Raw genomic sequence first — 27974 nt, 5'->3', positions numbered from 1 at the left:
TTGGGCCGTAGTTCCCACGCGGGCCCAGTGCGGATTGGGAACTTCACACGCACCAGTGAATGTGAAGTTGAGTTTAATAACAGAAAAATTGTGTTCCATTCTTATTCCCTATTACTACTGATTTGTATTTCTTTGGAAATGTTTATAGACTTGTTCTGTCGAATTAATGTGTCATTTTATTTTTATTTTCTAATTATTGATTCTCGCTTACGTTTCAACTACATATAAATTAGGAATATAAGAATATAACACTGTGAAATGAAAAATATTGAGTGATATAATCTTCTGAATTATTTTCGTTTCTTGTCTAAAAGCTTACTTGGAAGTGAAACTTAAAGAATTTGTAAAGTACTAAATTTCTATTAACGTTGCATTAATTTTTGCTGCAAAATGCCATTTTTGTCTAACTGGCTACAACATCCGCGAAGCCCCAATTATGTAGTTTTGCGGACATTGCCATACCTGGTCACACCAGGGACATAATCTGACATCCGCACATGACACATTTTAACATGACATACTCTGACCTCACTCTGACATTTGACATTGACAGCCGCCATGAGCTGTCACAAGAAACGTTTTTCCAATTTAATCACAAGCACGTGCAATATTTGACATGCACTTCAATTTTATAACACAATATTACAAAGCTTAGTTATTTTTACACCATCAAAAGAACTTTATACTTGTTCATAATATATCTCGCACTTGTAGAATGGTGCCATAAACACACTTACTGTTTTTCAAGTTTCAAAATGGGCCGCGTGCCTGTAGTGATGTTCAAATACTAATTATTGCATAAATGATAATAATATACCACTTTCACTCACACCACTATATCACTTTCTTTTGTATTTCGAATGTATTTTCTTTAACTCAACTACAAAAAAAAATTCATATGATCTTTCAATCAATTTTTTTTAAATATGATCATTCATTCAAAATGTTTGTAATAGTAATCAGAAAGACTTAAAGCAAATTATGTTTTGAACGACGATTGATCAATTTTCGAGCTGTCAAATGAGCTCGAATTCGACTCGGTCGGTAAAACAGACTGGTTGGAACTGGAACTGGAAGTCGATAATTTTGCATTTTCCTGCATTGAGTCCGCCAACGTTAAAAGATTCACATAGTCCTTACAGTATTGTAGAAAAAGTTTTTTTAGTACGAGTTATTCAATTTTATTCGTGATTAAGTTTTGAATTGTTTATTTTCGCGGTCATACCGGCTAACGAGGGCAGGCGCGGCGCATCGGTGGGGTCGACTATGAGTAATACCGCTCGTCGTGCAGAGTGAAGTAGTGCAGCACCGCAGTCCCCACGCAGGCCGCACCGCGAGTCAGTCCCCGGCGCCCGGCGCGACCCGCTGCACGACTCCGCCCACACTCCGCACAAACTTTATCGAGCTTCCACCGCACCCTCTGCGACGCAATTCTCGCTAATTAGGATTTTAGCATTTTTAACACACTTTCGAAGATGGACAACTTGGACGATCTTCTGGGAGGGCTGGAAAGCGGCGACAAGGGGCCGGCGGCGCCCCACCCGCCCATGAAGCGCGAGCAGGACTCCACGGACGACTTCGAGCACCTGGAACGCGAGGGGCGGCGCGACGAGGCGGGCGAGTCCCCGCTGCACGCCGCGCCCGCCGCGCGCCTGGCCTCGCAGAACTTCCTGGACATGGAGCGCGACGAGTTCGTGGACCAGCCGCGCGCGCCCTCCGCCGCCGACAAGCTGGCCGACCAGCTCGCCGACAAGTTCACCGACAGCGAGTCCGACGCTGACGCCGGCGAGTCGCCGCTGCACCGGCCCGCGCCGCCGCCGCCGGCGCCGCAGCCCGATCCCACGCCGGTGCTGGCGCCCGCCCCCGCTCCGGCACCCGCGTCCGCCCCCGCTCCGGCACCTGCGCCCGCCCCCGCACCGGCACCCGTGCCTGTCGCGACTCCGGCTCCGGAGCTGGCGCCCGTGTCCCGGCCCGAGCCAGCAGCACCGCCGAAGACGGAGCCTGCTGCGCCCGCGCCCGCGCCCGCTCCCGCCCCGAAACCAGAGCCCGTGGTCGCGCCGCCCGAGCCTGCTGCGCCGCCGAAGCCCGCCAAGGAGACGTCACGCACCCCAATCGCTCACGTCATCGAAGCCGAAGTCATCTTCTGCCAGATGGGACTCGGTAAGACATTGTTGTCCTTCTGTATTCTTACATTGCTGTCATGCTATCATGACGTCAACATGGTTTTGTTTGCCAGATTAGCCACGATTCTGTAAAATGTAGGAAATTGTAAAGCAATAATGACCTATTTAATATTCAAAGGTGTTAGCCGAACTCTATTTTCATCGACATGATTTCATCGTCCATTTTCGCAAGTTCCGCTCCCGCGGCGCGCGGTGTTTTTGTGCAGCGCTGGATCCCGCGTCGCTCAAGGCCGCGGCGCGGCGGCCTGCAGCGGGACGAAGCCTCGCTGTCGCCGCGTGTGCGCCGGGCTCACATACTTCACGAGCGAGCAAAAAGCTCTTGTAGGCGCGTGATGAATCACGGGTCATTAGTTTTTTCCTAACATTGTTCAGCACTATCGTCTATGATCGGGGCGAGGGGGTGTGGGAGGGTCTGCTGAGCGCGTGCGGGCGGGAGGTCTGCCGAGGTGGCGGAGCGGCAAGAGCGATGACCGCGTTGCAGCCGCGCGGGTAACGGCACCCGCTGAAACGGCCCACGCCGCTCGCTGCATCCGGAAAGAAAGGATGTCCGCGCAAAGCCCGCAGCTCTCGACACGCTATCCTTATCCTCCAATCAACAGATAAATATTTTGCTCGTAAACCCTACATTTGCTCGGTGTCCGTGATGTCGTAAAGCTATAGGTACGTATTGTATTGGCACTTGACGGCGCAAAAAATCGATGCGCTTGGTTGGTATCCACGAACCTGTGCGCGTGTCGCTCCCCGGCGTGACTCACCGCCACCGCCGACTATACCTAACTTATTAAGAAAACTATGATTTCTAATCATTTCGCTAGAAAATTACGTGACATGAGTGATACTAAGACCATAAATACTTTTACACTGAGTTTGGCGCATCACATCGAACATTCGGTTTTGCTGTTATCAGTAAGTAGGTAATTTGCGAGAAAAGTAAGATAAATGCATTATCTTATCTAACATGAACACGGCCGTGAGAGCTAACAATGTGAAAGTTCCGCTGTTTGCTCTTTGCTAGAAAACATTCAGATCAGTCAGACGAATTGTCATGATGTAGGTACCTAGTGCCTTTATGAAGCAGCATTTCGTTCCTGAAATATAGGCCTGAATTCTCTCTATATTATTTTGCTTTGCAGCAGCGGTTTAAACTGTGAGCGCAAACCATTTCATCAATGACGCCATCGGTAAGCGGTCGTAAAAGATCCAGCAATATCAATATGACGATTCAAGTGCGTATTACGGCTCCCTCGCTAGGGATCCGCAGACACCAGACGGCTTGGTTTCTCGACGTGTTCATCGTTTGTTTGCTGAAATATTTTCCTTATGAAATATTTACAAATAACTACGTATTTGGCATCTAATTCCTTGACAGGTCTCTGTGATAACGTTAAAGTTACGAATTGGGTATATTTATTCCGTAAAGCGTCTGTTGGAACAGTCCGGGAACCCTGGTGTCGGCGGCGAGTGCATGCGGCGCGCCGCGCGCGGGCACGGCGGACGCCACCATCGCTATTTTTAGCAGCAGTCGCGAACTGCGGCCCGCTCACAACCAAACCCTACTCGCGGCCGAGCTCACGCGAGTTGCTCACGCACCGCCCCGGCTCCATGTGGCCTTGCGACCTCGCGCGCCTCAACCTCCAGTGACTCACTCTTTGAGGACCATTGCCTTTTGTGTGATATAATTGTGACTTAATCAAAATGGGATCCGGCGACGCCATCACGTGTGAGTACAGACTTCCCCTCCCAGTGTCTCTGCTCTTTGAATTTACGGCTTTCTATTTTTCCATCGTTTACACGAAATTCTTAGCGGACGAATAGTCATCGCGGCTGTAAGTGTCACTTTGCGTAAGGATCTGGGATTTAGGCACGGACGGAAGTAATTTTGTTGGTTGTTGTCAACTTATTCGCTACGCTACTGCTGACTGAATTGGAGCTTGTGATGTTATCTCACATATCTATTGAACAGTCAATCCTTCTCCGTCTCGAAAGTTTTCCATCATACCTATATTGAATGTGCGTTAGATAGATTCACTTTTGGCTGCTGCGGCACTATTATCTGCAATTATTTGTCATTGATCATGTGCCATTGGGTGTCGCCATGGCGCATCCACGACACGGCACTGTGTTTAGTCGCCGTCGTTCTATTTACGTCCCACATTATATGCACTGTGCGCGAATAAAAATTCCTCTCTTCGTATCCGTATAGACATAGTTATATTATAGCTCGCTACCAGTAGCCGCTCTTCTACGTCAGCAAATCTCGAAACTCCGCTGACCTAATTCCGAGGCCTTCAAAAATACGTCGCAAAAGCCCGAGCCCTTTCTGCCCCCCGACTCGACTTGTTTCGAGTGACGCCGCTTCGCCCCTGCACAACGGGGGCAGGCGACTGGTGTTAAGTGCTATCAGCGCATGCAATCATTTATTAGATACCTATTCATCGTAATGCGAAAACAATGTTCGAATGATTGCTAGCATTCACACTTACGAATGTTGTTTGAGTTGAACCAGCCAATTTTGCAAGTTTCGAAAAGTTCTCAAAAACTTTGCAGTACAATATTACTTCCTGACTTCTACCAGATCTAGATTATCTACTCTTTAGATATTCCTTGCGGCAGAAAATCAATATGTTCAGCATATTGACATCGCATACATAATTGAGCTGGCTGGCACTGCACCGTATGTCTAAGCTGGGTTTTCCGGAAAACCCTAGACGGCTGTAATAAGGCGCGCGGGGCGGCGGGCGGGGCCTGCTGAAGTCTGGATCGATAAACGACGTGCGGCCGACGCATACCTACTTACTTGCCGCCCTGCTCGGTCTGGGTCTGGGGGTTCCATCATTGGAAAGATACAGTCAAACTATGTAAGCTGCATTCGATTGGGTGTTATACACGAGTGAAAAAAGAAAACGTAAATTAGCGCCATGAAGACTGACACACAATACCGAGTTCGGTTTCAACGTGCGGGTTCACCCCTTTAGTCCACTTTTCGCGAACAATAGTATTTCTTGATTCTTCGCGCCCGCGTGCGCGCATTGTCCGCGGAGAAAGTCAATTCGGGACAGAATGAACTAACAGCATTGGTTGATTAAGCAACTACGTCGCTTTTTCTGAAAAGATTTTCCATGATGCGCTTTTTGTCAAGCCATGTCCACAAACTAGGTCGAATAGCTTTGTAGCATAAGTAAACTAAATGTTTTTTTCTTTGAGTACCTAGGCTATCTATTTAGTTAGCCTGTCAGGTGATGTTCTCGATATATAACTATGTAGATAGGATGTTTCATGTCCTAGTTGTACGCGCAAATCGATGAACCGCGCGCCGGGTCAGCTCGTCCTGTGCATTTGGTACGTCGCGTTGGTTCAGAGATGATTTTGAGTTCGTGTAGTCGTAGATTTGTCATCCATCCATTTATTGTTCAAGTAAAATATTTCTAAAGCTGCCAGAACTATGTACTGATGTGCCTGGGTTCATTCAGTTGCGGTTCTCATTTATTATCTTTGAACATTACATCTACTAATAGCCACCAAACGAAGACCAAAAACTGCCTCTCAGGGGAAAAAACTCGTGTTAAGCGAATTTGGCATAGTTGTAGGGAATGGTGGTTTAAACCACATAGGTACTAAAAGCGTAAATGCTGGCCCAGAGCAAAAAATGTTCTAAGACATAAGTAAATCTACATAAAAATCTCTACAAAAAAGATTCTATGCCTACATTTGTTTTAACAAAAAATCTTTACAAGTTTAAAAAACTGTACTTTTAAACTGTCTATATAATGTGAGGGGAAATATTATGTTTGTTTTGACCATTTCTCATGATATATCTGACTGCTTTGTGCTTAACCTATGTGGGGCAGTACAGTAGCAGTGTTATGTTTAGCTTTACAACAAAAGTTCGGATATTTTTTTACATTATTAACTGTTTACTTAAAACAAGACCTAAATACAACTACACTTAATAGTCTGAATTTAACTTGTCATTTGATTCTTAATGCTTTTATAAGTGCTTCATTATAGAACTTACATTTAAATCAAGAACCTATTGGCCAGTTTATAGTCCAAGTCCAATAGATGATTCTTTATATCTTAATCTTTATAGATCAACTGGTTAGCTAATGCCTACTAATCTAAACCAATGGGTTGTTAAAAGATTAAGGTTCGATTTGGAGACGGACCTGTTGAAAGAGGGATCCTATGGATGCTTTGGCTGTAAATCGATGCAGGTGCGGTGACGTCACTATATACGTATATGTATTTATACCGCCGCGTCACGCACGAACTACCTGCCGCATTATTCCGTCGGGACAATACTGTATAGAGCTCGGTTACTTGCCGCTTTGCATCTTAAAATATTCTTGGTTAAGGCCCTGAGCGCTCTCGACGGTTTGTCGGGTGTCGGCCGCAAAGTTTTTGAATATTTAATTTGTTCTCTGAGATAAAAGTTTAATGCATATCGTCACTACTTTGAAAAAATCTCGTATCTCAAATCAATGCGTCAACAAAATTGAACCTGTCAATGGTCATATAGTGCACTCAGAAAAGTTATCCATTTTGAGATGCGGGTTTTTTTTAAAGTAGTGACGATAATGTAGATCCGAAACCGTGAGTATTTCCTCTCTCAACAATTTACTTGTCCAACGATGCTGCCAGCACTTCGGGTCTAATGGACAGTTCCTTTAGTATTTTTTAAAAATAAATTTGTAAAATTTTGAGAAACCAACACGGGAGCTACTAAATATGCAGTTTTTTTTTATTTGCCGCATATGGATCAAATTCGAAAAGTTCGACCATCCTCCAAATCCTTAATATTATGTTAGATACAGCTAGACTAGTCTTTTTATTAAGATCTTTTTCAATCTGATCCGTAGACAATTTCCCATGCGACCGAGATTAAATGAAATGAAATGGTTTATTTGCCAGATAATGGGTTTGGTCTTGGGTGGTTGGATGGGTTGGAAACAGCTTTTACTGGTTAAATATTATTGCAGTTGACTCAGACAAATTTAATTTAAACATCAAGCCAAAATCTGATTGTGGCCCAATCTACCCTTTATATCGCCATGTTGCTAAAATCCCCCCAAATTCGTTTAATTATAAACATTGTAATATAAGGCTTAATGAAATGAATCACGGTGCGGGCAATGAGGTGCGCACCGGCGGGTCGCGTGCCCGCGCTGAGTCACCCGCGACCACAACAAGCCTGCACACACTTATGTGCGCCGTTTACTGAGACCTAGAAACGACGACTTAGATACCACAAAAACGTACCTTTTTTCTTACTCGTGCAAGAAAATCGAAAGCATCTTGTCTGTTGATGGTCGCATAATCGTCTCTAACATTTCGCTCGAAATATGTAAAGTTGTATTCGCTCTCCGTGTTCTTAGGGTTTGTACTGATAACATCGTTGTTCATTTTGCAATTTGGTATTGCATCATGTCCTTTGTCATAGTCATCCACAATTTCATTCACAGTGCGGTGCGGGGCCCGCATGATATACTGTAAAACTGCACTTGTCAAGTTGTCACCTTATATTTCGTACCAATTACTTTGTGTACGCGTACGCTTAGTGTTGTTTGTTAGCTCTGGCAGGTTCGAGGTCGGCTTAATGGGTGGGAGTGCCATTAGGCAGGCACACACAGACCGTTCATCATCATCATCAGTCAAATTATCAGGCGTAAAAATCGCCCACGCCTTTTCCTCTTAAACATATTATCACTTATGTAATGAACGTTTACTACCTAATGAAAGCACTTGTTAGGGTGGCTATGTAACGTCGCTAGAAGAATGATAGACTCCCATTGTCAACTTAACGTATCTTTGTCTGACTGACTATTATGATTATGACTATTAAAATATTACCGACGTACCCGTATCCCCAGCGCCTATGCCTTAACTTTAGTCTAGAGGTACCTCGATCTATTCTGATTATGTATTTAGATTTTGCAAACTCTGACAATATAGGTAATAATTAACTTAAGTCTTATTATGTTTCCCATCACAATTAGGTACAGCGACATTTTTTATTCTTTTTTTGTTTATTTGTTACAGTAACAAATAATATAAATTTTCCTATTATTTGTTATTGTAACCTTGGACAGACGTTTCGTCATCGTTCAACTCGTTGGTTAGATTAGCGCAAGGGTTCCCAAACTGTGTCCGAGGAGACGGTGCGCTCAAGTCACGCAGTATCTATTCAGGGTTGCCACGTCTATTTTCTTTTATAAGGGCTTCGTAAAACAATTACGACCTGTAAAGAAAGTCACTGTACTAAAAAGTTTGGGAAACTCCTGGGTTAGATTAGAGTATCATCCTTCGATAATTCAGGTAGCATGAAGGCATGAAGGTCGAGTGCCGGCGGCGGTCGCTCGCTAGTCGCTTCCGAAACCAACTTGCCATGCCAACTTAGTTTTACTGGTGTAGTTGGGTGGAAGTTTTGTTTACATCAGACACAGACCAATATTTAAATCCTCATTACAGTTACACTGTTGTAACTCTTGCCGTAGGTACACAATGGGGTCAACGTTTTGTTTTATAAGCGTATGATTGGTTATTTGGTTGTAAATTATGATATGAAGCACGGCACGTGCCCGTTGCTACAAAGGCTGCCTTACATTATGATACCAACAGTACTGTGTTTACAAAATTGAATTGCTGTTAGGAAAATATCCAACGAAATGTTGTTAGGTAGGTAGGTTTATCTATACCTATAAAACAGTACCGTGACTGACTGACTGACTGACAGACAACGCACAGCCTAAACTACTGGTGCTAGAGATTTGAAATTTGGCATACATGTACCTCGAGTGTTGTATAGGTTACTTTTTATCCGGGATAACGCAAAATTCCCTCGAGATAGAAATAAATTAATTCGATTTCGAAGCTGATTTCAAAGAATCTTACATATTATGTGATATGACTATTCCCAAATGACAGGCTACTTGTTCTTGGGGAAATTACAAAATTCCCATGGGATAGAAAAAACTGAATTCAACTTCGGGACTGATTTAAAAAACCAACAATAGAAAGCTACACTATTCCTCATTAGTATAGACTACTCTTCTTCGGGAAAATGACAAATTCCCGCGGGATAGAAAAAAGTGGATTCAAATTCGGGTCTGATTTTAAAAGTTCTTTCTCCAAAAGTAAGCTACAGTATTCTGTAAAAGTAAGCTACAGTGTCTGCTGATTGACATAGGATACTTTTTTCCGGGAAAATGAAAAATTCCCGCGGGATAGAAATAAGTAAATTCAACTTTGGCATTGCTTTTAAAAATTCTTTCACCAACTACTAGCTACATACTATCCCCGATTGACGAAGGCTACTTTATTTCAGGGAAAATGCAAAATTCCCGCGGGATGGCAGTAAGTGAATTCAACTTCGGGCTGATTTAAAAAAAATCTTTCACCTATGGAAAGCTTGATTATCCCTGACTCACATATTTTATTTTTCTCGGGGAAAATGCGAAATTCCCGCGGGATAAAAGTATGTACACTCACTCATGTAGGCTACTTTTTCTCCGGGAAAATGCAAAATTCCCACGGGATGGAAATAAGTTAATTTAACTTCGAGGCTGATTAAAAAAACACTAATAGAAAGCTACAGACTGATTAACAATAGTAATTTCTGTCCCACGGGAACTTTACACTTTCTCGGGACAAAAATGACCTAAGTACTTCAATCAGAAACAGTACAGCTTTCTATGAGTGAAAAATGTTTTTGCTCGGTCGATCCACTTATTTATTTTTATCCCTCGGGAATTTTGCATTTTGCCGGGGAAAATTAGCTTTTGTCAATCAGGCATAGTAAAAAGCTTTTTACTGCTGAAAGAATTTTTAGAATCGGCCCCGAAGTTATATTTACTTACTTCTATCCCGAGCGAATTTTTCATTTTCCCGGAGAGTAGTAGCCTGAGCCAATTACTATAGTCATATTCGAATTCATATTCATTTATTCACTGTCAGGAACGTCTATTAGTGTTTTTTAAACAGACTTATTTCTATCCCGCGGGAACTTTATACTTTCTCAGGATAAAAGTTGTCTTTGTGTATCATAAACAGTGTAGCTTTCTATAAGTGAAAGATTTTTTTATTGGTCTCAATGAATTCACTTATTTCTATCCCCCCAATTTTGCATTTTTCCGGAATTGTCCTATTTGTTAATCCTGTACTTAATAAACTACCCGTGTGTCAAATTTCATCCAAGCAAAACTTTTTCATTTAGTAGGAAGAATCATTATGAAATTAGATGCGTGATTATTTAAATCACCACCGCCGCCTTCCATTAAAAAAACAATATTTGTACCTACTACTTATGTTGTCTACGCGCACGAAAAAGCTAGTTATACATACTTCACATCAGATCTGCGTCTAGCTGTTATCTGGGCTCTCGGCTTTGCGATGAAATATTTGTTATTGAATTTGTCGTAGGTACTCTCCCAAGACTGCTCAATAGTGATCTTAAGTCTTTCAGTCTCTTACGCATCTTTATTTAAAACTTTGCTTTCATCTTGTTCCTTTCATTTAGTGTATAAAGCAAGCATGTAAGTAGTTACAATACATAAAGCTGCAATCAGGGTAATGCTTCGGTAATGTTTGCGATGGGGGATGGCGTCATCACATCAAGGTGGACGCCTGAGTCATCGGTGCAGATAATACAAGGCCGCCATGGTGCGTCTCAGAGGTGACACTCCGGTACGGTCCGGTGGAAACGTCTCAGACGGCGGACTGACATTTAGGTAGGTAAAAAGTGGATAAAGAAATAGAACCAGTAAGTAGGTAATGAACAGTAACTGCGGTCGTTATCGCAGGGCTCCCGACCTGACCCTTGCCCCAGCCAGCGCTCCGGCCGTTAAACTCATGCTTGGTTTATTTAGGTAAACAATTGGTTTGGGATTCATCCAAAATATCCATCATCCATCATCATGGTTATCTCAGCAGTGCTTTCGACGTACCTGTACAAACTTAAGCGTGACGTGTAAGATTTAAGTACCGGTAAATGTGACAAGCCTATTCTAAGTGCACTTCCCTCTACCGATGTTTCGTAACTAACACCTGTTACTGCAAGCGCGTGCAGCGCACTGCGGGTGCGCGGCGCGCGGCGCGGCGAGCATGTGCGATGTGCGGCGGGCTGCAGGCGCGGGGCGCATGCGCGGCCGCCCGCGGGGCGCGCGGCGCGCGGCGCGCCAGTATCGACGCGAGAGTCGGGCGCGGCGCGTGTCCGTTGCCGCCAATATCGTCCGCGTTACGTAAAGTGCGACCATGACGGACTCCGGGCCCACCCTGTGCAGCGTGCTCAACCCCCGTAAGTGCCGCCCCGCGCCGGCTTCGCTTCGCTCGCTTTCCTTCCTGTCGCGACTAACCCGCTAACGCGCAGACTTCTATTGCAGATGCGTGGTTCGACCCGCAGAGGCTACACCCCGAAGGTGAGTCGACCAGGGCGGAGGGCAGAAATACGCTTAGGTCGGCGCGCGGCCAAGTGGGCCGCCGCGGCCGCCCGGGCAGCGCCGCGCGCCGGCCCTGCTCGGTGACCCAATGACCGCCGCGCGCAGTGTTGTGAGCCAGTGTTGTTGACAGCGCCCGCGGGCCCCGTCGGGGTCCCGGGGCCCGGCGACTCAGGGGACTGCCCGGTTTCGAACGATCGTCCATTCATCACGCGCGTTCCACACCGTCGCAACCGCAACTGACTGACCAATATAACCTCGCGTGTCACTCTGACGTGCCCGACCTCATTCAAACACTTGCGATTATCATTCACCGCTCTGCTTGTCACGGTGATGGTTTGAACGAAAATCACATTCCTGCGCCACTAGTGAACAGACGACAAAGACATAATACGTACATAAATGCTATACATCATGTTCATGAAATGACGTTGGATCCGCAACCTCGGATCATTAAACTCTGCTTGGTAGTGATTTTGTTGGCGCTTACAGCCCCATTATCCGGTATTCCTCGTCGGGCGCAACAACCTCTGTTGGAGTATTTATATCTTCCCTAAACGCGCGAAGGACGCCGCTGTCCCCGCAGGCCGCAATGCGGAACTCGCCGCTCCGGCGGCGGCGCCAGCGGCTTCGCACCCTGGAGCTGGTGATTCCTTTCTCGTTTGAGTTTGAGCACGTTCTTCGATATTTTTTATTTCGAAACACTGGCCGATGATCATCGCGCATGCGCGATTCGCAATCGCAACATCCCACAGACTTCGGCTCTGCCAAGATCAAATTAGACTCATTTCGGACTGACATTGATGTCTAAACAATATAAACGGTCGCTGCTTATCCGTTATTAAAATGTTAAGAAGACTATGGTATGGTTAAGTGCGGGCCCAGTAGGGCCTGGCGGCGCTCGTAAGCCGAATCGGGCTTCTCTATTTGGAGTCCAAACAATAGATTTTGCTTGCATTTATGGTGTAAATTTCATTAAACGTGTTGTTTGTATATGATTATACTTGAAGATATAAAAAACAACTTACTTGCACCATGACATGATGAAGTAGCAGCAAAGTAGCTTCGACAATATGTCGTTTATGTTCTCCATTCCGTTATTTTTTTTAGCATGCGATGTTAATGCCAGCCAACGATCTCGGATTTAGGCTATCGTATTGACTAATGCGATTCCCTTTAATACCCGACACTTACGTATCGTAGTCGCGTCTAATTAAATTAGAAACGAATGTGTTATGATGTCAGGTCGGCCGGAGCGAGCGGCAGACGTGCGAACAAACAGACGTGTATTTTAGCGCGCGGCTACAAGCCTCTAATTGCAACGAGCTTGCTATTGTTTCCGCGTGTAGGGGCACACCGCGAAACTTGATCCGCGCCTGGACGGCGGTTTCTTCGCATTATTTAATTCTAAGTCTTTGTCAGATGTTTTTGTCACATTTAGAACAGAGCTTCTTATCTTACTAACGCTGTAGCCGAGGTTGAATGTAAATCTTTGTTAACGGACATAAATAGGTTTACAATTACCGTTTAGGCGTGTTAGGCATTTTAGTTAGGTACAATTCTTTGGCACGATACACACACATAAAGATGGACAGACTTTTTAATTAGATCTGACTAAAAACACCATTGGAACTAAAAGGAATTTGCTATCAAGCAAGGAGCTACTAATTCATTGAACCCGGGCATTACTTTGCTAAAGTTCATATCTATAAACTAAAACTCATTAGCTTGCCACACGTAACAAGAGACAGCTACCTTCTCTGCTACCAACGCTGCGAATAATAATTAATATTAATTAATAAATAATATTATTCGTAGTACCAACCCCAAGACGCTAGATGCATCTACTTGCAATCTAGCTCTCTTTACATTAGAATTGATACTTATTATCACACGTCTAATTTGCCCGCTTTCATAGACAAAACGTATCTATTTATCGTTGTGCTTGATGAAGTACATTTACAACCTCTACCTATTTCTTAATTGAATGATGCACGCTGAAAGATAGTTGACGAGCCATATAAGACGGGTTGGTCGCGAACCGTTCCTGGCGGCGATGGCAGATGGTCCGTTTCCCGTAGCGGCGGCGGAGTGAGTTAACCGGCACGCTGACACCACGTGCACTGATACATAGGTACACATGTCGAAGCGTGTGATGAAACGTAGCGCTTTATCTTGATTCCTTGTATCGGGTCCCTGGGATTAGCAAACACTGCAAACAGCCACTTTTGAGCACTTGTATGTGTTGCAATGCTATATCCATCTCGGATTTTTTTATAAGTACTGAAATTAATACCTACGCCTTATTTACACAGTTAGCTTATCAATTACATATTTATTATTTACAATAAGATATAATGCTTACGAACATGAATGTGATAATTGTCTATTGCCCCTTGATCGAGGACGGTCACCTAGACCTACTAGTAAACTGAGCTGCAGGGCTACTACGAAACTCGAAGTTCGTATCGTGCCGTCCCTCTCGCTCTCGTATTAAATAGTATAAGTGTCAGAGGGACCGCACGACACGAACTTCGAGTTTCGTAGTAGCCTTGCTGAGCTGTAAAAGCTCGAATGATTCTGATGCGATACAAGCATAAACCACCGCGCGAGAATTGTATCGTGATCCTTCCTTTCATGATCATCATTATTATCTCCTTATCCTCTCTCAGAATAAGAGGCCTTGGTTTGTTGTTGGCAACACACACACCGTTGAACTGCTTACCTGGTGTGTGCTGGTTTTCTCTTGGTATTTTCTTATACCGAAGTGCTCATAGTAAATTTCGCACGCAAATTCAGTTCAAACACACATGGATCAAACCCTAATCTGCCATTGTTTTTGTATTGTTGCTGTCGTTTATTAAGTTTAATACTAGTGATATCAAAGAAGTGCATAACTTTTCTAGATGCTTTTGTGTCAGTCGCACTGTCAACGACATTTATCATATCGCGCTCGCTGGCTCTCAAAACAAACCGAGACAGTGAGCGCTTGACGACAATTTCACTTTTCACCAACCACGTATGTTTCTTAAATTGTCTTGATTAATAGACAGCCAAAATTATCATCTCGGGAAATATGTTATCTTGAAATTGAAATCAGTGATACTAAATTTCTCTGGAAAAGCGAGGCGAGCTTGTCACATAAGTGCCAGCCGAGTCCTCAACAGAAAATGTGACGTGAACTTATCGATGCAGATGTTCTAATTGTAGTGCAAATGATTTGATTGACCGTGACTGTTTGGTTTGTGATGTGTCCATTTGTAATAAACTTGACCTTGTCATTGCTCGAATTGAGAAAAATAGTTTAACGCTTTGAATATTTAAAAGATTGTGCTTACTTAAAATTTACTTTGTTGGAAACTTAAACATCCTTAACTAAATGAGTTAGATGTTCTTCTTAACTGGTGGAGACAAGATCTAAATTTCATCAGCAGAAAAAAAATCTGATTTAAGCTTATCTTTATAATTACAGCCACATGTGAATTGTGGCCGTAGATATGATAATTTCGCTGTTTGTTGGAAATACTAAGAATTTAACGAGATTCCACGACGACGTTTGGATGGTCGACCAAATGGAGATCAGGGGGCCTACCACGCTCTCTTAATGCGATTCAGTTTAGGCTCTAAACTGAACTGCATCGCTATTTCGTACCACGGCGTTACTTTTGCGATTCAGTTCAAGCACGGTTCAGCGACAGCGATACAGGCATTTTCATTTACTTACTCACTTCAAGCGGTTTTCGTACCATGACGCTTAACTTGAGTGGGAATTGAATCGCTTCAGCGTCAAATTTAGCGATTCAGTATAAGTTACTCATTCTGTCAATTCTTTTGGAATTTTAAATGTTTTACTTGTAATATTTTTAAATTTCAAGAACTTTAAAAACTTTTATTCAAGTTTTATAACTTTTCATAGGTTCTTACGACATTGTGCTTCTTAACTCCTCATTGATAAAACTAATTTTTCAGTGAGAAAAGGGACTCGATGATTAGTGACAGCGTAAACATTTTATTTGTAATCAACACAACGGTTGCTAAGAACACGGAATGACATGGTTTTCCAAAATAAAGAGGTTTTAGTATACAATATTTGATTTGCATATAGCGGCATGCCTTTCGCGACTTAGCGTTTCAGTTTCGTACCAGAGACAATATCGGTCTTTCATTCACTTGTAAACCATTGAGACTCAGCCCTGAGAAGTAAACGTCGTGGTACCAATTTCGACGACTCAGTTTAGGTGCCTAAATTGAACTGCTCTGCGTTTGGATCGTTTATGAAAAGATCATGGTAGGCCCCCAGTATACGTTGACTGATGTTTTTTTGCTGTAAGTATACCGCCTGCCTTTATGTCGGGAGTGGTCCTGCGGTCGGGACGCGGTAGGGCTGCGCGCGCGCCGCGGAAGTATCGTTATAAATACCGCGCGACAAGGACGGGGACCGCTCGTTGTATTTCTATTCTAACTATTCGGGAATGCTTTCGTTTAAAAAAAGTAGCATGAAGCCGGAAACAGCGCTAGACGTGGCGATAGTATCAGCTCCACCTGTCCGTGCTCGTTACACAACTTGTGAATCGCGAATTCGTTACTACACTCTGCTGCTTCTACATTCAATTCAATAATATTTCTGGATGTTAACTCTCCAGCCAGAAGCTAGTGGCACTCGTAGTTGCCAGTTCTTCTTTCCTTACTATCGTTTCTTCCATTCACGTCTTTTCAGTTTGTCGGTTATCTAACTACCTAATACAATGAATTTACTTATTTCTACAATTTGTATTTCTCTGCATATTTCATTGATTCTTGAATCTTTAGTTGACCGAGCAGGCCTGGGCATTTAGTTTTAATATTAGTACATTACCGACACCTCGAGGCTGTCGCATCAATAGCGAGAATCACATTCAGTACTAAAATTACTTTTTACTTTATCGTTAATATTATTTTGTAAACCACCAACTTAACGCGTTCAAAACTTTTAAGTATATGTAGGCGGGTTTTCTCTGGAATCAACTGAAACGATTTTGAAAATTCGTTCTCTAATTTAATGAAAGTACGTTATCCCTGATTGGTTACTTTTTTATGCTGGGATGAAATATGTAAAAGACGTTATTGTCTTCCGTGAAATTCCCGTGATGTAGCAATAAAAATAAAGGGCTCCCCAACTCCCCATGCCCATGACGCAAACCCGACGGCTGTTCAACTTTTGTATTGTTGATCGAAGTTCAACTGAAATTCACTTTCTTTACTATTACGCTGATTTATACAGCACGCCACATGCTTTCGTGCCGACGCGGGCGCGGCGTGCGCGAGCGCATCCATCGAACATTGTATAAACGTAGACTTTTTTAGATACGCTGCAAATTGCATATGCCGGCGTAGATATTGCACATACAGGGCGATGCACTGATCAGTAACGGAAGAAAGTAAAATTTTCCGTCGTTATTTTTATATTGAAAAGCTGTTTACCGCACCGTTTACTTAGGTACGGTGCAGATAGCTTCTCCAACGTGGGCTAATCCTTCACATTGCCTTTCATCTGTTAGGTACTTCGTTTACCGTAAAGTTCCATGCGAGTCTGATGAACAGGTTTTCTTGCGCTAGGTCAGTGCCTACCTTTAGGTTAGGATAGGACTGAATCGAACTGGTTTCTGTAATGCACTGTTATCAAAGTAGTCTTATCTTGTGTGGGTTATGGAATGATATTCCTACTGAGCGTGAGCAGTCCTGCTCAGCGCAATATCAAAAGAAAGACCCAATTTTTTCTCCTACATTTATCTTTCACTGTAACTGCTGGTTGCAGGTTGCAGGGATGAATAACCTGAATTGCATTTCGGTCATTTTTCCGACAATCTATTCTCGGCAGCACGTTCAACGAAAACTTAACGGGTTTTTAATTTTAATTGCTTGACATTAATCCTGCAATGAAATCTGGACGTATTCACAAAACTAGGTCCATTGTCTGCGCAGGCCACATTGTCTGTGAACCTGATCCGTTAGATACAGTTGAATTAAAACTCACTTACTTAACTAAATCAACAAAACAATCTCTTTACTTAATTAGTCTCTCATTGTTAGAAATAAAACTTTAATCGGCGACACAAAATGTGCTTGCCAAGATCCCACAAGGTTCATATTTGGTTTAGTAAATCACGTTGTTTCTTTAGTTGACTTGTCGGTCTTAACTCTGTCCAAGTATTCTATTTATACGCGTCTATTCGCTGTATTTCAAATCTTATTGTATTCAAGAGACCAATTGGCTTTGAAATAAAACCAATTAGGTAAGATAATGCGTATTTGAGAGCGGATAAGGCGGTGGCGTTGACCGCTGCTCCGGCTCCCGAACCAGCAGCCAGCAGCACTTCGACACGAGTGAATGAGGTATTACAGTAATGGAGCCTTTCGAACTGTACTGTAAATAACTCTTATTATAACAAAATTAAAATAATTTCGACTACTAAAAACTCTAGGCCTTCGAATTACATGTCTTACTTTATGTTTGTGTCTTTCATTGGATATAATTGTTGCTGGCATACCTATTGAACGCGGTTATCTCTTAAATGTCAATGATAAGTAGTCTATGATCTGATATAGGAACTGGCTATTATAAAATTGGTTGCTGATCACTTTTTCTCTTTGATGAGTTAAACGGTAAATTCCCCGACGCCTGTCTGTTGGCGTTGGCAAAGGTAGCGCCGCGGCGATTGCTTTTAATGTTTGTCAGTCGCCTCGTCTGCGAGGCTCCACTTTAAAGCTAAATCTTAAAATAATGAATGAATGTTTTTCCGAATTTATTTCTGGAATAACGCCGGATGCTTAAAATATCCTGAGTAGTAAAATAGGTTGACCGAATACCTGTGTTTGATGTACCTACGAGTACAAAGCGATGGCGTGGATAGCACGCCTACGCATAATTGAGAATTGAGACATTACACTTCTAGAATACTTATTTTCCAATACCAGTAGACGCCCTCATGAATGTTAATAAGTGTAACGTTGTATTGTATGTCCTCTACTTTTTGTGTTTTGTTTCGGGCCGCTTCAGCGCTGCCGCGCGGGCGGGGGCCGGTTCGATCAACCTTTCTCTGAATCTCCGACGAAAGCTTTTGAACTTTTACTTTCACTTTGCCATAAGCCCATGTGAACTCCGAACGTTCCTTTTGTCAGCAATGCGACAGCCAGACTGTAGAATAAATCGTGATCGTGCCCTAGATAATGTCGGAAGATCGACGGTGTGCAGTTTTATACGTGTTAACAGCGTCCGTACGCAAATACGTGTCCGATGGCACGAAAGTAATAGTACATAAATTCATTATTTTATTTTATGTAGGGTGACCATGATGCCAGTTCGACAGTTCGACTAATGAAATAAATAAATAACACGTACTTGTTTATAGAATGTGCCATAAACTTACCCAAAAAACTACCGTACATTGCTTACTCCCTCCCTAAATAAGACATTCACTTAGTTGTCTGTACTTACCTATGTCTTAAAATAAATAGGAACATTAACTTAATTGAATCGGAGTCGTTGACCGTGGTTCGAAATTTAAGGAACCATTTTAGTCGCGTGAGTCACCGCTTTCAATATTCGAACCGATCGAGCAGACGTAGTCTCGTTTGATCGATAAAGTTAAATGCATTTAGAGAATGATGGGGCGCAACGGTAAATTGATTTGACGATTGAAGAGTAAAAGTTTGATCTGAAAAGAAAGTTCGGGTTGTCGATAAGGCTGGCCGGGCTGCCAGTGCCGCGTTGGTGGTGTCAGCAGCGGCGCGGTGACGTGTGCCGCGTGGCGGGCCGGCGGCGCGGCGCGCGCGCACGTCGCCTCGCTCACTCCACCGCCATGGCGCGTTCCAAGCAGTCGTCCCGTCACGCCGGCCAACACGACGACCTCCCGCCCCGCGGACCAGGTACTCCCCACGTTCTAACACAACACAAACCATAACAGACCCGGGCGTCGCAGCCCCGTGCTCCCGCGGGCCCGCGCCCTCGGTCAACACCGAATCGCGCTATCGGCACCCGACCGGGCACTGTCAACGTGGGTTGGGAGCATAACATACTGTTCGGGCTCACACACGGCTAACACGGCGCGGCGAGAACCGCCACGATTTTTTTTATCTTATCATTCTGAAGATGCGCTCGAGAGTGAACGTGTTTGTGTGTAGAATTTGTATTTTGTAAGTTTTATTACCGCTTGTTTTTGCATACATAGTTACTTATCTTGTTCGACGAGTAGCCTAGTTCAGAACTAGTAGTTCTGCCGGACAGTGGTTTATTTGTCTCGTAGAATAGTCCGTACCGCAGCTCGCAGTTCTGTTTTAAGTATCGTTCTAGCTGATTACGAGTTTGTTTTGCGCTACCCTTATCCTGTCTTCCTGTTTTGTGTTGGTTTCCAATAAGTTGCCTGTAGACGTACCTATTGAGTTTTGTTTTTTATTTTGCACGAGTGATTCATAAGCGACAAGTAGTCGTGAGAGACTTCCTCGCTCGACGCCGCGGCGTGGCGGCGCTCTCGAGTGTTGTGAACGCAGATCGCGCGCATGCGCCCGAGTCTCTGCACCTCAAGGGACCGGTTGCGGGGTTATTCAACCACGACCCGCGCGTACTACTTCAAATTCAATCTTTGGTATTTGACCTAGTGGGCATGTCATCTCGTTCACAGTTTCAAATGTAATTGTTCTGTTTGTGGCGGAATTACCTTAATTCCTACTCGAGGCAAAACGGCAGATAAGATCATTGGGCGTCGCTCCTGCTCCTAGGAGCTGGTTGCCATTTTGTTAAGCCGATAATCCCGCCACATCCGATCCACTATCCCAAATCCCCGCGCAACCGGGACCGAGTGCTTACTCTGAAGTTTCCTACGGATCGCACTGCTTGGTACTCTGCAGCAGTGTCGTGGGAGCTTATTAACATGCTTCCCGTGTCGCTGCTGAACCGTGAGGCTCCATGAGGTTATCGCGCGAGCGCCTCAGCCCACGCCTCATCTCGGAAACTAGTAAATATCGACGTTAATGTATGTCAAATTAAAGTCTGCGTGCTTAATTCCGAGACGAGGAGGCGGTGAGACGTTCGGCGGAGTCCTCGCGAAAGCCTGGGCTATAGTGACGTGGTCTTATGTTGCAGTGGAGTCGCTGATCTACTGGCGCTGCGCGGCGCGGTCGGGCGCGGCGCTGGGCGCGGGGCTGGCGCTGCTAGTGGCGCTGGCCTGCTGCTCCGTGGTCTCGGTGACGGCCTATGTGTCGCTGCTGGCGCTCTCCGCCGCCGTCGCCTTCCGCATATACAAGAACGTGCTCCAGGCAGTACAGAAGACCAATGAGGGACATCCATTCAAGTAAGTACCTACCATAATCTCTCACTCGATATACAGCCAGACTATTTATATGCATCTCTTCATTGATAACGCTATTCAAAAGACAGACAAAGAGTTGTGGCATACAAGGGTTATTAGAACGCGAAATATCTAGATGGATGGTGCAGCACACCCCGCCCGTAGTATTAACGATAACGTGCTTCATCTTTCCATATATACATCAGCAACAATGTTGCATTCTTGCAGTTCACGCTTTCTCCCACATTACTAATACGGAGAGGAGACGATACGAGCTCATAATATAATTTATTTACCTATCTGAACGGCCAGATGAATAGTCAATGTGAGGGGCAGCGATGCGTCCGCCGGCCGTGCGCAGACGCGTGAAAAAAGAAACCGTCGCAGGGTGTCCCCTTTCAACACATGATATCCTCATTTTCGGTGAACGGGAACAAATGCCTCTATGACCGTGACGACGACGATCGCCATAAATAATAACCTGTTTGACGTAAGGCTGTACATATTTTTCATCGCTAAAAATAGGTGTTATGTTATCAGCCGGTATCTAATGACTCTCAAAGTTTTACATCGTTGATATGTAAAAGAATTGTAACGTATCATTTTAGTCCTCGGTTCTAGCTGTCGTATTATAGTAGAAATAGAAATAGAAAATAGAAAATAGTCGTTTTGGAATTGCGATAACGTCACGGATAATTAAGTAATCTTGCTGGGCCTTGGCTGAGAGCTAAGCGTCACGTAATTAATAAAATCTATAATCAAAATGAGTAAGTCCTCAAATAGTGACAGCGAGCGCCGCGCGGGCACTTGTTTGCACAGGCTGGACGAGTTTCGCAAGGCCTCGATTTACCCATTGATTCGAAAATAATTCGTATACCTACGCACGCATGTAACGATACACGCGTGATTTTTAAATGGATTCGTATTTAAAATTAAACCCCGGTAAGATTAAGGTAAAAGCTAGAGCTACAAAGTAACTAGGTAATGAAATGAAATATTTAATTCTGGGTGAGAATATCTTGCTGTAAACACTTTGATAATTTTGCGACTAAGATTTTTTTTATTTCATTCCAATATACTAATTAAACAAATTGATTATACTATGAATGTCTTATTTCGTCAAGATTGCTGGCAACTATGCGTATTCTATGCATATGCACTCGATTTTATCACCTAATTTTGGTAGCAGAGGTGTCGCCTGCAGTTTGTCGCTAAGTAAACATTCAGGGCCTTGGCAATGAAAGGTCGCCGCGGCTATCGCGCTGCAGTGGTAGTGCGGGGAAGCCGCGCCCACGCCGCGCGCCGCAGCCCGCAGCTCGCAGTAGCTCTCGGGCTGGCCTGGCTGGACTAGACTTCAATAGCAAATTTATGTAAATACGAACCGCGACTCGCTTAAAGCGGTCTGCCATTGCGAATTGACAGCATATATAAGTAGGTACACTAATGTGTATGCGGATAGTCTTTGTTGCGATCCTTTTCGCTGATACTGTAAAAAATAGACACACTAAAGGGTAATCAATTGAACGCAGAACATGCTCTATCTGATCACATTTATGAGGGAATACTGTCGACTCGTAACAAACAAGACGCCTAACCAACCGGTCGCGGTGGCTGTGTGCTAGTTGCGAAATCCACCTAGAAGTATTTATTTTTATGCAAACTCGGTGACACTTTTATGGCATTTCAAATGCCCATCTTTGGACGGCTACGCGATCGGAAACTTCCGTAAATATCACCGCACGGAACGGTATCTTAAAATAAATAATAGGTAGGAAAATTAGCGGGCAAAAGGTTAATGCCAGGTAGTGTGCGACAGGCCAGGCGGGCTCGACATTAAAAATTTCACTTGTCAACTTCGGCAACTTGTAATGTTCTTATTTTTTTAAGTCGCGATTAACTTAATTAACTGTTCATGAACTTGAGTGAATTTTGGTTGTGCACCCAGTCAAGGAAACTGAATTGTGCATTAGGATGGAATTGTCTCACAATCAATATCACGATGACGTGTTTTTTATAACTATACCTGTATGGAATGTTAACATGGCATTTGTAGCAAATAGTTCCACCGTGGTTGATTCAGTTTGTGAGACTGTACGTCGACGTTGATAAGTGGTGGTAACGCTGCGGGCGTGTGTTTGCAGATTCCTCTTGGAGCAGGACATCAGCGTGCCGGCGGAGCGCGCGCAGTCGCTGGCCGCCGCCGCCACGGCGCACCTCAACGCCGCGCTCACCGAACTGCGCAGGTACACCTTATATTCTGAACACCTCATATTAATACACTCTCCAGTACATCTCCTGTACACCTGTGCGCTGGCTTCGCACTACTACACGTATTACTAATTAGCCGTTAACAGCAACTCCGTCCGCGCACAATTAGGCTATCGCTAACTCGCGTTCCCCCGTACCCAGGCTATCTGTATACCAAATTTCATCCAAATCGGTTTTGGTTTAGACGTGATGAAGTAACAAACAAACAGATATACCTTTCCAATTTATAATATTAGTGGGATTTTTCATAACAAAATGAAAAGAGGACGAGTTTAGCTTCAATGGACGCACCATCTGAACGCAGCAGTACATTTGTTGGTCTACAAACATAATGTAATTTATCTTTTCGACCTCTCGGTCTGCCGAGCCGGGCGTGGCGGTGGCGGTGGCGGTGGCGGTCGTGTAGCGAGAGCGAGTGTTGACCGTGCGGCGCGTGGCGCGTGTTGCAGGCTGTTCCTGGTGGAGGACCTGGTGGATTCGCTGAAGTTCGGGGTGCTGCTGTGGTGCCTCACCTACGTGGGCGCCTGCTTCAACGGGATCACGCTCATCATCCTCGGTCAGTGCATTGCATGCTCCATACAGCATACTCTACCTAGAGGAAGATTCTGCCTAGTTATTTTTCGTTATAGTCATTTTAAATGTTTTCTTTAGATGCCTGATGACTATTAGCCAAATATGTGGTCTTCCACTCTAAAGTAGCATGCCATAAAACAATAATGTAAAAATTATGTTAAAATTACTACACAACTCACCTTGTGTTGGTGTAGATGTGATTTGTTTCATTTTAATCCACCGTTTTAATAAACAATGCTTGATGTAAGTTGAAATTTTACATATTAAAAAAAAAAAAAACAAACCTGTAAGTACACACTGAGGCATAAAGATTTGAACTATAGAGGTATAAGCTTTCATTACACTAAAATAATCCGCAACATGCTTCGTTATAAATAACAACTCTAAAATTCGACTTTAGCGACATATATAGTCACTTGATAGGAAAGTTGTTTATGAATTGATAGACCACTTATTTGGCTAATCATACCGGATCTTTGCAATGACCACTAATCAAATGGATAATATTTCGTTCACTTTCACATTTAATTTTGTATTTGTAGCTCACCACATCAAGATAAATGTCACAGTAACATACGTTATAACCCGAATAAGCAAAGCTTTATTTGCAAGCAATAAAAGCGAAAATGATGTTTATCCCATCCCAGTCGATCGACGTCTCTTTCGCTAGTATTTTAGAGTCACTTTGTCAATAATGTTATCTAGCTATCTTTTGTATGCCAAAACATCATATTTACAGAACAACTTTTCTAAAATTATTTATTTTAACTATATATAATTTTTCATACGTTGTCTAGATACTGCGGCAATGCTTTTAGAAATTAAATCTTTCTAAAAGAATTTTTTTTCTCAGTCACGTTGGCCAATGTTTAAAGTACACCCTCACTCAAGCCGTTCATTAACTCGTCATATAATCGTGCCCGCTTGCGCACGCCTCAGGGGCGTGTGGTGCCCTCTATCGCAAAATACTAATAGTCAACTCACGACCACGACTTACAAATTTTTTTTTTCTTTCAAAAGTGAGCTAATTAGAAATGTCAGTTCTTAATTGTAGAGTTGCATAAAGCATTGCCACAGTTTTGTTTGTGTAGCTTGGACTAGATCAAAATTGGTGTAAATTGTCACAAGAAAATATGTGTTTTGAGGAATCTTTATTTGTGCGTTTCAGGCTGGATAGCGCTGTTCACGCTGCCCAAGGCGTACGAGATGAACAAGCCGCAGGTGGACGCCAACCTCGAGCTGGCGCGCGCCAAGATCAACGAAATATCCGCCAAGTGAGTGCGCCCAACACACCGACACCCCTACCCCTTGTGCAGTATACACCACGCACATACTATAGTCAATTAAATCTGCCAAGCGAGTGCTCTCTCACTCACCAGAACCCCAACCTTGTTCCGTAAACACTAAGCTTACTGAGATCGACGATACACCCCCTGTTGTCTTAACAACACGAGCGCGCTAAGATGAAAATACCGCTGTTTCGTGCACAAAATGCACCGTATTTAAAAATATTAAGTGACCAAATACTAACTAGCAATAATAAGTAAAAATGGTATTCTGAAAATATTATATTTTTTAAATCGTATATTTTCGTCTCACGCCGCGGATAGAGATAGTCGAGGGTCCAGCCGCCGCCGTCGGCCGCTAGAACGGATAGATGGAGAGCGGACTGCAAAATTTCGTACCTACTTGATACCGCGATGAAATGCACAATGGTTTCCCATAAAACTGATTACTGGCCAAAACATTGCAAATAAGGTCTAGAATAACCCCTTTCAACGAATAGGTCGGTTACCCAGTCACCCTATATAGATATACGTGGCATAAATGTGCTATCATGTAGAACGTGATTCCTTCAACTTTTAGAATCATGATATCTCGGGAATGATAATTCTTAGAAAAAAAGTATAAAGACCATTTTTGTAGATTTTTTTAAGGTTTATAATTTTTGCCTTTGATCCCAAAAAACTTTTTAGCACACATGGGATCAGTGGGGACTTTTGACACTTTATTCCTAATGGTGTACCAAGCAAGGTCTCGACCAAAATTCGGCTTTGTCTGAATTTAGGTAAATTGAAATGTCTATAATTGACCGGAATAGATGTTGCTCACATAATCATACGAGATTGTTGTTTCGATTTGATTTGATCAAGATGTTTCGGCAGAAACAGCCTCGGCAGACTTATATATTCCGAAAATGAGGGTTCATACCTACCGACTGGAATTGGTTTCATGCTGGTATCAGATGGGTATATTTAGTGGTCCTGATGGATCACCTTTGAGAGCGTCTGCCAAGCACTTACGGCAAAAAAAAAACTGACAAGTATTTCGCTTTTCTGTATCTACCAGTAAATTCCTAACTGGTGCCATGACTATTATTTCAGTGTCAGATGGGTTGAATAACGCTCCTTTTTTCGCACCGGAAGTGACTATTTTTTTGGTACTTTCGGCAAGTTCCGCCGCGGCCGACTATCAAATTCGGACTCAGCATCAGTTTTATGGGAAACCATTGTGCATTTCATCGCGTTATCAAGTAGGTACGAAATTTTGCAGTTGCTCTCCATCTAGGACGGACGGGCAACTGACGACCGGATGGCCAAGTGGTTATAGAACCTGACTACGAAGCTTGAGGTCCTGGGTTCGATTCCCGGCCGGGGCAGATATTTTGTATGAATAATACGAATGTTTGTTCTCGGGTTTTGGATGTTTGATATGTATTTAAGTATTTACTTATCTATCCGTTGCCTAGTATCCATAGTACAAGCTTTGCTTAGTTTGGGACTAGGTCAATTGGTGTCAAGTGTCCCATGATTTATTTATACTGACCGGCACAATATTTGGCCCGCTCTCCATACAAAATTACCTATTACTGCATACATTTGAGGGGCAGATTTTTTGCCGTTCAGTATATTTATATTAACTAGATGGTATTTGAACGTTGAGCGGACAAGACATTTAATACCTTTCCCGCGTCGCGCTGAGATGTCACTGCATGTGTACTGGTTGTTGTCGCCATTATAAGTATCGCAGCTGTCCACTCGTAAACACTGAACATGTATTTGTGCACAATACGGTTGTGTTCTTATATTTTTAAGCATCTAAGGAGATGTTTCACCATCCATTGATTAGTGTTAACTGACGGTTAAATGTGATGCCGTCTCTATTTGTTTTGTTCGAACAATCAATCAATGGATGGTGAAACAGCCCCTAAATATCAGTTCCAATGTTTAAATGATTAAATTAAAGAAACGGCTAGCTACATTCATTGGTGTGCATTGGTTCGATTCCGGGCTAGATTGTACTTTGCGCTGCAGCAGAGCGTCACCATCACCAGCACTAGCGCTGCCCACTCAATGTACGCCATAGGCTACATTTTCTACGAGATTCATTTCCAAAGATTATCTATGAAATACATATTTTTAAGGGGCTGTTTCACCATCCTTTGATAAGTGTTAACTGACGGTTAGGTGTGATGCCGTCTCTATTTGTTTTGTTCGAATAGACGGAGACGGCATCACATTTAACCGTCGGTTAACGCTAATCAATGGATGGTGAAACAGCCCCTAAGTCTACTTTTAACATTAATTGGCGTAAAACAAAATGTTTGCCTTAGGTACAGTCCACTAATTCTACTCGTGCGCAGTGCAATGTAGTCCGCGGCCGATTACATTATTTCAGTAACTCTATTCAATAAAAATTGAAGTAAAATGCAAACTTCCCCATGAGCATCAATTATACATGTAAATTTTAGATTTTGAGTCTTAAAATTAGACAAATTAATAATTGTAGAATGCCGTTGACTCAATTCATTTTTTCCTTATAGCGGTTTGTCCTAACGTCTTAAATCATTCTAATTGTCCTCTAATAAATTGATTGTTTTCATTGCAGAGTGCGAGCAGCTGTCCCACTCGGCAGGAAGGCCGAAAGCGAGAAGGACAAGTAGAGCGCGCGGCGCCAGGGGAGGGGAGGGGTGTTTATGAGCGTGTGTGCGTGCGAGCGTGCGCACACGCCGCGCGTGTGTGGCTGCCACAGACAGATCTTTCATTAGCGCCGGAGTACTTCACTCTTTGTTATATTTATTATTGTACTATTAAATAAAGATAACTACTTTTACGTGTAAAGCTTTATGAGATGAGTCATGCGGAGATTATTGTATTTGCTTTTTGAAATTTTAAATTAAAATAACTGTCGAACCA

The 27974-nt window shown here is 43.4% G+C and overlaps 1 protein-coding gene across 7 annotated transcripts; it reads left to right on the top strand.

Annotated features, from left to right (window-relative positions):
• Window positions 1-1046: 1046 nt before the first annotated feature.
• Rtnl1 (reticulon) lies at window positions 1047-27974 on the top strand. Of its 7 annotated transcripts, none has more exons than XM_074092988.1 (7): window positions 1047-2160; window positions 11561-11596; window positions 20733-20940; window positions 23079-23180; window positions 23655-23761; window positions 24947-25052; window positions 27667-27974. In XM_074092988.1, the coding sequence occupies exons 1-7, from the start codon at window positions 1476-1478 to the stop codon at window positions 27719-27721; spliced, it is 1299 nt and encodes a 432-aa protein (XP_073949089.1). In that variant the 5' UTR covers window positions 1047-1475; the 3' UTR covers window positions 27722-27974. The 7 variants fall into 7 exon arrangements, with proteins under 7 accessions (XP_073949089.1, XP_073949090.1, XP_073949093.1 ...); XM_074092992.1 differs by lacking the exon at window positions 1047-2160 and adding an exon at window positions 3717-3903; XM_074092990.1 differs by lacking the exon at window positions 1047-2160 and adding an exon at window positions 11350-11475.

Source organism: Choristoneura fumiferana, chromosome 10, assembly GCF_025370935.1.
Source record: "Choristoneura fumiferana chromosome 10, NRCan_CFum_1, whole genome shotgun sequence".
Classification (NCBI taxonomy): Eukaryota; Metazoa; Arthropoda; class Insecta; order Lepidoptera; family Tortricidae; genus Choristoneura; species Choristoneura fumiferana.
The sequence above is the reverse complement of the archived record's forward strand: the minus strand, read 5'-3'. Positions and strand labels throughout refer to the sequence as shown.

Bases quoted from the DNA above. Each gene is read 5' to 3' on its own strand.
- Rtnl1 (XM_074092988.1), top strand. From the start codon at position 1,476: ATGGACAACTTGGACGATCTTCTGGGAGGGCTGGAAAGCGGCGACAAG. The intron at 23,181-23,654 runs GTACACCTTATA...CGCGTGTTGCAG, and splicing joins GCGCTCACCGAACTGCGCAG to GCTGTTCCTGGTGGAGGACC. The intron at 25,053-27,666 runs GTGAGTGCGCCC...TTTTCATTGCAG, and splicing joins ATCAACGAAATATCCGCCAA to AGTGCGAGCAGCTGTCCCAC.